The sequence below is a fragment of the Bufo bufo genome, chromosome 6, assembly GCF_905171765.1.
Source record: "Bufo bufo chromosome 6, aBufBuf1.1, whole genome shotgun sequence".
In the NCBI taxonomy this organism is placed as follows: Eukaryota; Metazoa; Chordata; class Amphibia; order Anura; family Bufonidae; genus Bufo; species Bufo bufo.
In genome coordinates this window covers 55,519,955-55,534,739 of record NC_053394.1, presented here as the reverse complement: position 1 = coordinate 55,534,739, position 14,785 = coordinate 55,519,955, and the positions used below count along the sequence as shown (strand labels likewise).

At 44.2% G+C, this 14,785-nt stretch overlaps 1 protein-coding gene across 5 annotated transcripts in view; it reads right to left on the bottom strand.

Moving 5' to 3' along the window:
* Window positions 1–14,785, bottom strand: part of SLK (STE20 like kinase) — a 62,501-nt gene that overhangs the window by 12,400 nt on the left and 35,316 nt on the right. For 2 of the 5 annotated variants that reach the window (XM_040437221.1, XM_040437222.1), the window contains exons 7-12: window positions 13,656–13,737; window positions 13,444–13,575; window positions 7,627–9,315; window positions 7,385–7,515; window positions 5,163–5,286; window positions 3,241–3,420 (exon numbers count right to left, since the gene is read on the bottom strand). In XM_040437221.1, the coding sequence (XP_040293155.1) occupies window positions 3,241–3,420; window positions 5,163–5,286; window positions 7,385–7,515; window positions 7,627–9,315; window positions 13,444–13,575; window positions 13,656–13,737 (2,338 nt within the window). Of the gene's footprint in view, window positions 1–26; window positions 120–3,240; window positions 3,421–5,162; window positions 5,287–7,384; window positions 7,516–7,626; window positions 9,316–13,443; window positions 13,576–13,655; window positions 13,738–14,785 lie in introns of all 5 variants that reach the window. The other 3 variants (XM_040437223.1, XM_040437224.1, XM_040437220.1) reach the window with 3 other exon arrangements.

Here is a 14,785-nt window from a genome sequence, read left to right as displayed (position 1 = left end):
TAGTAGCACAAAGCGTCTGCGGTTACCTGCGCGTGCTGGAAATGTAAAAGCTCCTCTCTCTTGCGTTTCATAAGCTCTTTTCGCAGCTCTTTAGGCGCTCTCTCCACTTCATTTATTACCTGGTATAAGCATGCAGAAGGTGGGGAAATGTGACCCTTTTCTCAAGAGCAAAGCACATGAGGAAGAGTAAAGCCACGCCACCATGTGACAGATGCCAGAGGCCGTCACCGCTACAGGTTACATGTCACATATCACAAAGGATCAGGATTAGTCAAGGAGTGACAAGGAAAAGGTTATATGTATCTACATGCAGCCCCTGTCCTATCATATGTGCGCATGATGGGAGTATTATACCATGCATAACAGCCCAACAGGGTTTTCCGAGACTTTTATGCTGATGACCTATCCTCTGGTATCTGATTTGTGGGGGGTTCGTCTCCCGGGACCCTTGCTGTTTGAGAAGGCACCGTACTAGCATCATGGCCTTCTCAGGTACGCAGGACAGCCATCGTACAATGTGCTTAGAGCTACTTCGAGCTCCGGTGCTTTCTTAAACAGCTGATCGGCTGGGGTCCCAGGTGTCGGACCGCCACCGATCACATAATGATGACCTATCCTGAAGATAGGTTATCAGTATAAAAGTGCCAGAAAACCCCTATAAAAGGGGCTTTCTGGGAATTCAATAAGGATGACCTGTCCTCAGGATAGGTCATCAATATCTGATCGATGGGGGTCAGAGTTCCTGGATGTTTGAAGGGGCTGCAGCATTCCAAGCACAGCGCCGTATATCATATAGTGGCTGCACTTGGTATTGCAGCTCAGTCCCATTCACTTCAATGTTTAAAGGGTTTCTGTCATGAGAAATAACGTTATGTAGCTGACTGACAAGACGGCGCAGGATTTACGGGACGATGAGGAGAACTCGAAAGTCAATCAACTGGACCTGGGCGTGCCAAAGGGTGCGTAGACCGAGTCTCTAGGTGCTGAAGCAACGCCCTCATAGCACCTAGAGGCTCATTAGCATATTTTAAAAGTCTTTATTTTAAGAGAACGGCGGCGGGCAGGGCGTTATAAGGCACACTGTTATGTACTGCTGACATTGGCACATCGCTAATATCAGTCCGCTACATAAAGTAATTTCTGATGACAGAAACCCTTTAAAGTCCTTGTGACCAATAGATGTAACGTCACAGGCCAAGAAGGAAGGTCATCGATAATGAATTCCTGGAAAATCCCTTTAGTGCTGTTTTAGTGGCATACGTTTACTAATGAAAATGTAGCTTCTATACATAGTCACACATATGTATGTACATGATATTACTATATGTGAGACAGGGCGGTAATTATAGGGGCTGAGAATTTTCAGTATTTTCTGTTAGTAACCCTCTTGGTGATTATTACAGTCAGCTTAGCCCCAGCCTGATATCAGGCGGACCTGCGGCCTATCTGATGGTAGCTATGTGTATCACATTAGTTCATACTATAGTAAAATCCATGAAGTAAACCAAAGGGCGGTATGCGGTTTAATTCATGGACACTTTTGCTAAGGTTTTGTATGTAACATATTCACCTTAAGTGCATAAGGTTGGAAAAAAAAAACCACTTAACCCCAAGTTAACAGAATTCAGTGCAAAGCTCGAGAAAGGGTAAAGGAACGGTAGAAAGTCTCAAAAGATGGGCTTGGTTAGACAGCACCAACAGCAGTAGACCTGTACACCAAGTTTAACAGAATTACTCAACAGGAATTCCAATGCAGATTGAACAAGAGACAGATTTATAATGATATAAATGTCCACTGGGCTCTGTTCACAATGTGTTTATAACGGAGAGCAGAAAGCAGCGCTGGATCGGTCACACAATGGACACGAGCAGAGCTCGACGGACCCCATTGGCTTACCCTGTGGTCCGTCAGGTCCACTGAGGGGGGTCTGTCATCTTAGCAGAAAAAAAAAATCTCCAGTCAAATGTGACAGACGCTTAAAACTGTCTCCATAGTCTGCATTAAAATAGAATAAAAAACTCTTAAAATAAATCTCTTTGGAAATGTTAAACTTGGGCATCAAGACGGCAAACGGAATAATAACCAATCACCACATAGACTCCATGGACAAAGACCAGGTCAGTACCAGCATCCATAACAGCCGTCACCAGTGCATAAAGCCCAACCACCAAGTCAAAAGCATAAAGAAAAAGACTCAGAACACAAGTCAAACAGTGAAGAGGAACAGAAGACATCATATTATTACATGTATAGAAATAAATGGCATTAAACACATATTAACAACACTTCAACCAAGGTATTCATTAAGGGTCTGTCCAACTGCAACAAACCTTTTGCCGTGTGTGTTATTGGGGTATATGGACACTCCTAGCGGAGCGATGCTACAAAGATTGGCTGCAGCTCTGGAGGACTAAGCACGACCGTGTATTACAGGGTCCTCCATTGGAATGGTGTGTAATACTATACTTCTCCTGCAGTGGCCACTGTAGAGTAAACTACTGAGCTTTAGACCAGGTGGCCATGCAGCGATCAACTGATCAAGATATATTGGCTATATGTAGTGTTTTTTTCTTCACAGAATGGGTTGCCCAGATTGAAGGGAGTTTGCCAGCAAGTTTAACCATGCTAAAATGCTGACAGCACTAGGCAGTGGCAAGGAGGGACAATACAAAAATACTCATGAGGAACTTTAATCAGGAGTTGTGGGAACATTAAGCTTCTGCAATTGCACAGGAGGCGGTACTTCACTGTAAAGGCCCTCTGTAATCCGCTGCTTCACATCCCCAATGCCCTGAGTGACGGCTGTGGTGCTCTCCTGGTTGGATCCTACAATTGTCACTCAGAGCAGAGGGAAGGGACTGTGAGGCAGATCAACGCAGAGATCACTTCAAAGTAAGACGTCACCTCCCGGACATTTCCAGGAGCGGAACCTGGCAGAATAAAATATCATATTCACATTACTTCTGATAATAAAAGATCCTCGTGCATGTTTGTCCTGCTCTCCTCAGGCCTTACCCAGTGCTATCAACAGTTTAACATGGCCAAATCTGCTGACAGATTCACTTTAAATTAATACATTGGGCAGGCTATATGTGTGAGACTGCAATACTACCTTATAGCTCAGTACTGCCTTATAGATCCAATGTGGGATCGAAGGCAACAAATCCACAATTACAGAAACCTCTATACTTGAAGGGAGTAATACAATCGCCTTTAAAGCATGACAGCGGCCCTCTTACCTCTTTCTTTTTGTTTTTTAGGACGTTCTGGAATTTGGACAGCTCCTTCTCCTGTTCGCCCTTGATTCGCTTTGCTTCGTCCCTCAGGCGGACAGTGTGCTCCAGCTCCAGACGCTCTATGGTCTGTTTCTGCTGTTTCTCCAGGTTTTCAATATCCTGATCATATTGTCGCTTCTTGTTCTAGGATGAGAATAGACTTTGATTTTTTTTGACTTGTCCCAAATATTTTAATAATCTCTCTCAAATAGAAGAATAAAGTCTACTGTGCCGTATAATGTCACTAGAGTCAGAGACGCACGTCCCTGTGTGAAATCTGCTGAAAGTGTCCGCCCATCGTTCAAATTTTCTGTGCAAATGGATTTCATAATATATATTTACAAGGTTTAAAGCTCTATTTTTTCTAATAGGTGATGCAAATCCATTGCATAGTCATAGGAATAAATAATACAATTTTGTCTGATGGCAGCCATCACTAGGAGGAGCTTGAAGGGGTTGTCTGACCCCTAAATCAATATATGAGCCAGAAATGTGTGCAAAAGAAAAAAAACTCTAAAGGAGCACTGTTCCATCGCTGATGGTCCCATCCCCTGCAGTCAATCACTGGCCTCAGTGTCCCTAAGCGGCATGTTACCGAACAGACTTGGTGGTCACGTACCACACGTTAATGCGGAGGCCAGTGAATGGCTGCAGTGGTAAAAAGTGACCACATACAGGACATCCACTTTTGGTCTGCCAGGGACGAGAAGAAGCGGGAAAAGGGACCTTTGGTGTTGGCATGGAGCTGCTTTCAAGAGGTCAGTAGCTTTTTTTTCCTCTTTATTGGACCCATGTTTCATTTTGCATTGGGGGTCAGACAACTCCTTCAAAGGGGTTGTCCCATGAAATGTATTCAGTTTTCAAAGCAGCACCTGGATCTGAAATACTTTTGTATATAATTAAATCTATCTGTATTGCGCCACCTGCTGGTTGCTCTTTTCCTAATTTCTCTGTCCTGCTCACTGAGATGTAAGCACCTGCTCAGTTCCATCTTTTAACCGCCACCAGCTGCAGCAGAAAAAACACGCCCCCCTGAGAAAGAACACGCCCCCCTGAGAAAGAACACGCCCCCCTGAGAAAGAACACGCCCCCCTGAGAAAGAACACGCCCCCTGAGAAAGAACACGCCCCCCTGAGAAAGAACACGCCCCCTGAGAAAGAACACGCCCCCTGAGAAAGAACACGCCCCCCTGAGAAAGAACACGCCCCCCTGAGAAAGAACACGCCCCCCTGAGAAAGAACACGCCCCCCTGAGAAAGAACACGCCCCCCTGAGCTGCCAGCCTGAAATAAATCTGGCAAAACGTTTGGAGCAATGAAGATCTCTGGATCCACGTGAGGTACAGGGCTGGTTCTAGCTTTGTTAGAAAGAGGTCGTCATGTACTAGATTATGTATGACTTTCAGTTTTTACATTACTCATGGGATAACCCCTTTAACGAATTTGATTTTATTACATATCTCAGTGGAATTTGTATATAAATCTAGATGACATAGGCCCTCACCCACAGTGATAGCTAGGGGGAATTTGGCGCTATGTATCAGAAAAACAAGGCGTGAGATTTATATAAATATATTATGAAACCTATTGATCTGGACAATTCAAATTAGGTCCAAATCAGTAGCATTTAATGCAATGACTGAAGCTGGTATACAGGAACGACTCCCAGATTATCTGGAGCTCTGTTGCGACTCTACATTGGACAGGCAAAGACAATGAAGTGATAGTAACCGGGTTAACAGTGCATACTTGCTTTGCCCTTTGCCTTTTGTGAATTATTATTACGCATTTCCAACTGATTGTATGCTGTAATAATATAATAATGCACTTAGACTGTGGGTGCATTCCCTGAGACTGTAAGTGGGTTATTTTCTGTGCAGGTAATCACCGTCATTTCCTGCTCAAATCTGCGGAAGATTTGCTCTCTCTGTTGCAGTAATTTGTTACTGAGGATCTGCTGAGCTCTCTGTTCTTCTTTCTGTAGCAGCCGGAGTTCCCGCAGCTCTTGTCGCCTACAGGAAAAGAAAAGCAATGAATCAAAGACTATCCGCCAGGAAACTTGGCCATTTCAGAATGACTGCCAAATATTGTACAATTTCCTCTTCGGAGTGAAATCAGGCAGGCTGCTCGTTACTTTCTAATTAAGCGTTTAAAAGAGACAGAGAAGCAGAAACTGTCCGTTAAACCACAAGATTGCACCATAGAATGATTCAGAACTTCTGGTGCTGCATTAGGAAACGCACCACATTTTCTAGTCCCAGGGCCACAATGAAAGATTGAACCAATCCCAAGGGGCGCTCAAAAACACATGGGGTAGGACCAACTGAGACATGCATGGAGAATTGAAGGTACAGTCCAAAAATATCTGACTCCTCTCTTTTGGGAGAATCTTCTTCCTCGTTCACACTCCGTACCTATGACACTGGCTGACCTGTTACATCTACGCTTGGCAGCTGAAGGCATCTGTGTTGGCCCCATGTTCATATGTGCCCACATTGCTGAGAAAAATGTAAGTTTTAATCTATGCAAATGAGCCTCTAGGAGCAACTGGGGTGCTACCGTTACACCTGGAGGCTCTGCTCTCTCTGCAGCTGCTGCACCCTCTGCACTGTGATTGACAGGGCCAGGTGTGATGACGTTTTCACTGCCTGGCCCTGTCAATCAAAGTGGAGAGAGAGAGGCAGTTGCAGAGAGAGCAGGGCCTTTAGGTGTAACAGCAACGCCCTCGTTGCTCCTAGAGGATCAGTTGCATTTTTCTCAGCAATGCGGGCACATATGAACATGGGACCAACACAGATACCTTCAGCTGCCAAGCGCACATGTAACAGGTCAGCCAGTGTCATAGGTACAAAACTGCTGACAGACGCCCTTTAAAGGGAACCTGTCATCAACTTTATGCTTCCCATATTAACAGCAGCATAAAGTAGAGACAGGTGAGTTGATTTCAGCGGTTTGTAATTTATAAGTTAAAAGTAAGTGGTTGCCGAGAACCAACATCACAATCATTGCAGACTGGGCCTGGAAAAGAGTCCCGGCCGCCTGAGAAGAGTCCTGGTTATTCATCAATTCCTGCTCTCCTGCCCACCTGCTGATGACTGACCGTCTTCTACTTAGTTTTCTCCCTTTCTCTCAAGGAGAGAACTGCCAATCATCAGCAGATGGACGGGGAGAGCAGGAGATTAGGAATAACCAGGACTCTTCTCAGGTAGATTTGACTCTTTTCAAGGCCTGGGCTGCAAGGATTATAAAGCTGGTTCTCGGCAACCACTTACTTTTAGCTCATGAGTGACACACCGCTGAGATCAGCATTTCTGTCACTATTTTATGCTGCCCTTAGTGAGGTCAGCATAAAGTTGATGACAGGTTCCCTTTAAACAGCCACGTGTTTTACTGCTCCATAAACTTTAATGAAGATAGCCAAACTCTACACTTCATCTACTTCTAGCTGGAGATCCACCCAGGGTTCAGGAGACCCCCCCCCCCATTATGCCAATATATAGGGGTTCCAGTAATGACCACACAGTGCACTATTAGAATTTACTCGCCCTTGCTCTCGCGCCACTCTTTGACATGTGTGAGCAACATCCAGACACGAAGGTCTGTGACCATTTAGTTGGTGGCCACACAGAATGGCACCTGGTTGTTCATCCCTGATATAGAGGGTTCCAATGTCCAAGGAGAATAGTAGAATAGTAAGGCAGATTTATCAATACATATCCAAAAGTTTTCTGGTGTGAACACATTGAGAAATGTACACAGGCCAAACGCCATGTTTTTGAAGCCCTTACACCAGTTTTTTTTGAGAGATATGAATATGTTTGGAAGAGCGGACTGGGTTTCAGAGTAGCACCACTCATTTACTAACTAGAAATATGTGAATGTGGTGGACATTGCTTTGGGAGACAGATTTAAGCGCACTGTTCATATATATAATGTGTGAGTAATAATAATTCCCCACTGTTGTGAGCAACTAGGCTCATTCCAGACCACATCAGATGATTGAGTGTATTAAGTATAGAGTACTAGGGATGATCAGTAATCAGAGAATGAGAAGAGGAGCAAAATGTAGTTTGAACTGTCCTGGAAGAGACGATTTCCTCATGAACATACCTAAGGAATCTCATCTCTTCACTCTTAGCATCGTTATCTGTCACTATCTTCGAGGTTGTGACACTCACTTCCACGCCATCTACAATGAACTTGCGAGTCTTCTTCAGTGTCTTTTTCTGCCTTTTTGAATCCTAGTGAATGATTAAGAAAACAAGTTATGCTGTAAAATGCTGCAATGGATAAAAAGAAACACCGGCATTACAGACGAGAGCCGAGACCCATGACTCTAAAGGAAGCTTTACCTGTATTGAGATGGAGCCTGACTCCTTATTCTTGGTCAGGAAGCTGGATATAGACAAGTTCAAGTCCATACTTCCACTGTCAGCAGTAGATCCTGTTCCTGAATCCGAATCAGCTTCCTTTGGAATTTCAGCTTCTCCTGCAGGAGAGGTCTCAGTCTTTGCTTTGTCCTTCTCTTCACCTTCAGCGGTGATAACACTAATATTGGGCACATTGGTCTGAGGTACCTTTTCGGTCGATGTAGCACCTTCACTTGAACTTACATCATTGTCCTGAGACTGACTTTGCACTGGTTCTTTACCAGGATCAGTAACTATGGGTGATTCCTTTTCAGAATCAAGAGCAACTTTCACGTCGTCGGGTTTCTTATCTTCTACCACTTCTGGTGATTGAGTCACAACTATTTCATCTTTAGCAATATGATTTACTTGATCAGCGGTTTCTGGTACCTGCTTTTCTTGACTGACAGGTGGAGTGCTATTTTCATCTGAAGCATTTTCCTTCTTTTCTTGGCTGCCGTCATCTACAGGACTTTCAGAAGATTCTGGTTTAATGCTAGGTTCCTGTTCAGAGTCCTTTACATGTTCTGACTTTTCGGGGCCTTCAGAAATCTCACCTGAAACATTTGTGTCTGCTACTGAATCGGATATTTCAGCAATTAATTCCTCTGTACCGTTTTCTTTTACTTGTGTCTCTGGCTTTTCTTTCGGCACTTCTGGAGCCTCCACGTGGGGTGGCTCATCCCTGGTTTCAGGAATAGCGCCCTCTCCGGGTTCACATACTGTAACAGATTTCTTACTTTCCTCTTCGTTTTGCATTTCTTTCTTCTCCGGTGTTTCAAGAACATCTTCTTTAACTTCAGATGGAAGTTCATCATCTTTCTTTTCTGTTTTCTTCTCAGCCTCATTCTCTGACAGTGAGGACACTTCTGCTAGCTGTTTAGGCTCAGTGGATGGTTCCAACACTGGTACACTGGCCTCATCTTTCTTTTCTGGTTTCTTTTCAGCTTCGTTCTCTGGCAGTGAGGACACATCTGCTGGCTGTTTAGGCTTAGTGTCAGTGGATGGTTCCAACACTGGTACACTGGCCTCCTCTTTCTTTTCTGGTTTCTTTTCAGCTTCGTTCTCTGGCAGTGAGGACACATCTGCTGGCTGTTTAGGCTTAGTGTCAGTGGATGGTTCCAACACTGGTACACTGGCCTCCTCTTTCTTTTCTGGTTTCTTTTCAGCTTTGTTCTCTGGCAGTGAGGACACATCTGCTGGCTGTTTAGGCTTAGTGTCAGTGGATGGTTCCAACACTGGTACACTGGCCTCCTCTTTCTTTTCTGGTTTCTTTTCAGCTTCGTTCTCTGGCAGTGAGGACACATCTGCTGGCTGTTTATGCTTAGTGTCAGTGGATGGTTCCAACACTGGTACACTGGCTTCATCTTTACTTTCTGGGATGACTGGTTTGTCAACACTTGCAACTTCAATGTCTTTTTTGGAGACACCTGGACTAACCGGTTTCTTGATTTCAGGAGCTTCCTCAACTTTCTCCTTCTTGGGTTCTTGTTCAGAGACTTTTTTTTCTACTGAAGGAGGCACCACAGTTTCCGAAACTGGTTCAAGAGTTGAAGCATTCTGGGAAAGTTTGTCGTCTTCCAAGCTAGCAATGCTGAGGTCCGAGGAAGCTCTTTTGCTGTCTGGAACAGGCTAATGGAAGAGAAGTAAATCCAGAAATATATTATAATAGTAATTATATAAACCACATTATTATAGAAAAGGAACAGGAGCACCATGAAACATTGTGAGGGAGAAGAGAGCAAGCACAAGCAATTTCTTCTCACCGATGAACCTCAGTTCAAGGGCAAAGAAAATTCCAAAAGAATCACAGAAATTTTACTCAATTATAGAAGACTCCACAGTGGAGATGAACTGGTAATGCATGGATGAATCTGTCTCACACATCAGAGTGCTGCCCTTTTCTTCTATTCAGTCCCTAACAGCAAGTTTATCCTCCGAATACTCAGCCAGATTTTCCGCTTAACCAAACAGGACCCCCATTCTCGGGATGGGAGGGGGTTCCAGCGGTCAGATAGGTGGATAGGTGACAAAGGCTCTTTTGTGAGATACTCCCTTTAATAATAGGGTTATGTTGCAAATTATAGCACATGGTATATTGTTGTAGAACAGGGAGCTCTGCTACCTTTTTTTCACATTTAATTAAGTAAATGAATTAACAATTGCACTATTTATATACCAAAAACCGGTCTGTGACTTGCGTAAAAAACAAACAAAAAAAAACTCCATTGTGGAGTCGAAATGTTGCTCAGCAAGGCTGAAGAACCACTTTGTTCATTCACATTTGGAGTGCTGCCTCGATCTATGCATCTATCACTGTCAGGGAATAGGCTGGCCATTTTTAAGGGTACTTTCACACTTGCGGCAGAGGATTCCGGCAGGCAGTTCTGTCACCGGAACTGCCTGCCGGATCCGTCAAAACGTATGCAAACTGATGGCATTTGTCAGACGGATCAAGATCCTGATCCGTATGACAAATGCATTGAAATGCCGGATCCGTCTCTCTGGTGTCATCCGGAAAAATGGATCCGGCATTTATTTATTTTGCTAATTTTTGGCGGTCTGAGCGTGCGCAGACCGCAAAAACTGACCCGTTTTTCCGGAACACTTGGGGCCGGATGCGGCATTAATGCATTTCAATGGGAAAAAAATGCCGAATCCGGCAAGTGTTCCGGAATTTTGGACAGAGATAAAACCGCAGCATGCTGCGGTATTATCTCAGTCCTGAAAAGGCAAAAAGACTGAACTGAAGACATCCTGAACGGATTGAAAACTGATCAGTTCTTTTCTGGTATTGAGCCCCTAGAACGGAACTCAATGCCGGAAAACAATAACGCTAGTGTGAAAGTACCCTAAAGTAGCTGTTCGGGAGTTTCAGATATTGGCCTATCCATTGAAGTGGGGCTGAGCTGCTGTACCAGGTACAGACACACTATAGTATGGACAGCACTGTGCCAGGATTAAAGAGGTATCCTAGCACAACTGAAACAATGCTCAGTGGCCTGCCATTGATAAAAAAATAAAGGATAGTATAATCACCTTGTCGATCCACCGCCACTGCCGTTCTGATGATGCCAGGGTCTCCGCTGCCTTCCTCTGCCTGCTCCTGTTCTCAACACAGCAGGAAATGCCTGGGAATGACACTCAGCCAATCACTGGCTGCAGCAATGATCCGCCTCCGCCAGTGATTGGCTGAGCAGCATTTACAGCTATTTCCTGCTGTGTCGAGAAAAGGAGCAGGCAGTGCAGCCCGGTCCTGGGCCCGGCCACAGCACAGGAATGGTGCGGTATGACATCCATTTTTTGGACCATTGGAAGACCACTAAGCACTGTTTAAACTGGGATAGAAATAAACCTTTAAATGGGTTTTCCAAGATTTCTATACTGATGATCTATCCTCAGGGGCTCGACACCTGGGATCCCTGCTGATCAGCTGTTTGAGAGGGCACCGGCGATCCTGTGAACGCCACAGCCTTCTCCATGGTCACCAAGCACAGTGGAGTACATTGTAGAGCGGATGTGCTTGGTATCGCACTCAGCCTCATTCACTTCAATGGGGCTGAGCTGCTCCTAGGCCCCGCGACCAATGAATGTGTCATCACTGGCCTAGGAAAAGCTGAAAGAAGGCTATGGCGCTACTGCGAGTGCTGGTGCCTTCTCAAACAGTTGAACCCACCTGATCACATACTGATGACCTCTCCAGAGGATAGGTCATCAGTATAAAAAGCTCAGAAACCACCATCCAGTGCCATGGCCCCCTTGTTCTTCTGACAAGCGGGTGCTCTGGGGTCATACAATGACGACCAATCCTGAAGAACTGCCAGACCCAGACAACTTCTTTAACCCTTGTTTCAAGAGTGGGTGATTTTCCGTTTTTTTTCATTCCCTGCCTTCCCAAAGCTATAACTTTATTTTTATTTTCATTCACATAGCTATATGAGGGCTTGGTTTTTTTTGTTTTAGTTTTTTGGCGGGACAAGACGCACCTTCTAATGGCACCATTTACGGTTGCATACAATGTAGTGGGAAGCAGGGAAAAAAAATCCAAATGGGGGGAAATTATTTAAAAAACACAATTCTGCCACAGATTTTATGGGTTTGGTTTTTACAGCATTTCCTATGTAGTAAAACTGACCGTTACTTTCATTCTCCAGGTCAGTACCATTACAGCGATATCACAAATGTATAATTTTTCTTGCGTTTTCATACTTAAAATTTTTTTTTTTTTTAAACTTTGAGAAAACTAACTTTTTCTTTGCATCGCCATATTCTGACTCCCATAACTTTATTTTTATATGTACGGAGCTGCGCGAGGGCTCATTTTTTGCTGGGCAATCTGTATTTTTCATTGGTACCATATGGGGGTGTATGAATTTTTTTATAATCTTTTATTAAAAATTTTTGTGGGAGGTGAAGCGACAAAAAAATGGGAAATGGCCATTTTGACCTTTTTTTTACCTTTCGCTGTTTGCACAAGATTATCTTTTTTTTTTTTTAACTGTACTAGCGTTTTCGAATGCGGCGATGCCCTTGATGATGGCAGGGGCCCCATAGGAACTTCTGTGCGGCAGCCTCGGATTCTTCAGGAGGACCGAAGCTGCCGCACTCACTTTCCGGCTCCTCCGATCCTTGCTAGGGGGGAGCTGGTGAACGCTCTCTCGGTTTTTAACCTCACAGATGTCGTGGTCAGATTTGACCACGGCATCTGAGGGGTTAAATGTGTGCAATCAAAGTTATCATTGAGCACATACATTGGCCTCGGTTTAAAACAACAGGCACCCGCGGACTATGGCTCCCTTTGCGCTCATGAGTGGGAGCCATTTTTTAATACCCCACCGCCAACGTAAATTTACGTAAGGCAGTTGGGAACAGGTTAAAGATGAGCTGTCACCGTTACTGAAGCTAGTAAATCTGTAACTTATATAGCCCTCACATATTCTGCAATCCTGCAAGTAACTCACATCAGTCCTCATTGTCACAATCTAGATTTCAAGGTAATCTATCTGCATTTTCTTTGCAGTGTGGGAAGAAAACAGGAAACCCGCAGGAAACCCATACAAACATAGGAAATGCATACATGCAGCGGCTGCCCTTGGTTGGATTTGCCTTCTTCTACATTTCCCATTCACTTCTATTGAGTCTCACTGTGCAGGCAGAACCTAGCATTCAGGCTACAATGAGGAACACTGATGATGGTCCCAAGGGTTAGTCCAATAAAAACATATACGGTATATTAGAAAACCTTTCTAAACCCTTAATGAGCAGACCTTAAGGGTCCTAAAGGGGTTGTGCGGTCATGTTTCTATCAATCCCTTGTCCATTCAGTCTCTAGGAGACTCCCAGGCACAGCAGGGCGCTGTACTTAGCCTTACGTTTTCTTACATATTTCTTTCATATTAATATGTCTCCTAAGAGATCTTAAAATGCTCCTTTGGGACATCAATTTTTTTCTGTTATTGTGCAATTTTTTACTGTAACTGGGGCATCCATTGGATCCCTAGTGACAGTGGAAAGCAGTCCTTTATCATGATAGTTACCAGCAGAGCTGATCTAGGTCTGCTAATAATGTGATCATTAGGTCCAACAGATTAGCGGGACCACTCTTTCCTCGATTGCAGTGGAGTCTGCAGCACCGCCAAAAGAGTTGGCATATGCACCGCCCGCTATCAAAAGATGGTGGCTGACAGCAACCACAAAAAAATCTGCAATCCAACCAAAAGGTTGTGCAAGTTGATACACAGAATATAACAAAACACTAACCAAAGAGCTCTCCGCCTCATCTTCTTCTTCTTCGTCTTTACTTTCTTCCACTTCCTCCAAGACCTCGGCCTTGGCCTCTGCGATCAGCTCTCGCACTGGCTTGTTGCTGTGGACCACTGACACGAATGGGTGCTGTAGGGACAGATCACCCAACCTTTACATTCTATTCACAGGAGACAATTCCATAAGGGCAGCACTCGTGTCTGTATTACCTGCAGCAGCTGAACAGTGGTCCAACGGGCATCCAGGTTCTTCTCCAAACACTTTCTCAAAAAATCATTAAAATCCCTTGACCTAAATAAAGGAAACACATAGGACATGTTATCTTGGCCCAGAGATATCAGAGTCCTCCTTTCTACATTGTCTTTTGTAGCCAATAATGAACATTAAAACAGATTCCTTACAGAAGAACTTTCTCCTTTTTGTATTTTTCTGTCCGCCAGAGACTTCCTAAAAATTTTCACAAGCCTTAAAAATGAGTGCAGAGCCTGGCCATTTAATATATTTAAATGTATACTCGCTCTCCCCAACATCTGTCCCTCTCCACCCCACCATCTTCTCAGTCTTTTCCCATGACACCCCATCCCCAAGCTAATAAAACCATGGATGTGTGAATATTGTTTTAGAACAAAAGGGTTTCTCTGGTTCCGGCAAATCCAATATGAATGGGTTGTCTCAGCACTTGGGGATATGAGAAATTGCAATCTGCATAAATAAAAAGTGAAAGCCTTTCAGGAAGTTGGCAAGCTCCCTCTGCTCGGAGACAGTGTCCGCACATTTACTCATGTGACTTTTTTAGATGACACCGAGCACATTTTCGCACTATGGTCATCTACAGGGCATTCGGAAAGTCTTCGGACCCTTTGACTTTTTCTACGTTTTATGTTGTGGCCTTGTGATATAATAAAATTAAAAAGTTTTCCTCACTCAATACCCAAAAAACTAAACATTTCACATGAACCTAAATATTCAGATTCTTTGCTATGACACTTGAAATTTAGCTCCTTTTATTTCTCTTGATCATCTTTGAGATGTTTCCACACCTTGATTGGAGTCCACCTGTGGTAGATGCAGTTGATTGGACATGATTTGGAAAGACATATCCCTGTCGCTATAAGGTTTCATAGCTGACAATTCATATCCAAGCAAAAGCCAAGCCATGAGGAGCAAAGAACTGCCTGTACAGCTCAGAGACAGGATTGTGTGGAGGCACAGATGTGGAGAAGGGTACACAATTTCTGCTGCACTGAAAGTTCCCAGGGGCACAGTGACCTCCAGATTTTTTAAATGGAAGAGGATTGGAACAACCAGGGCTCTTCCTGGAGCTGGGCACCCCACCAAA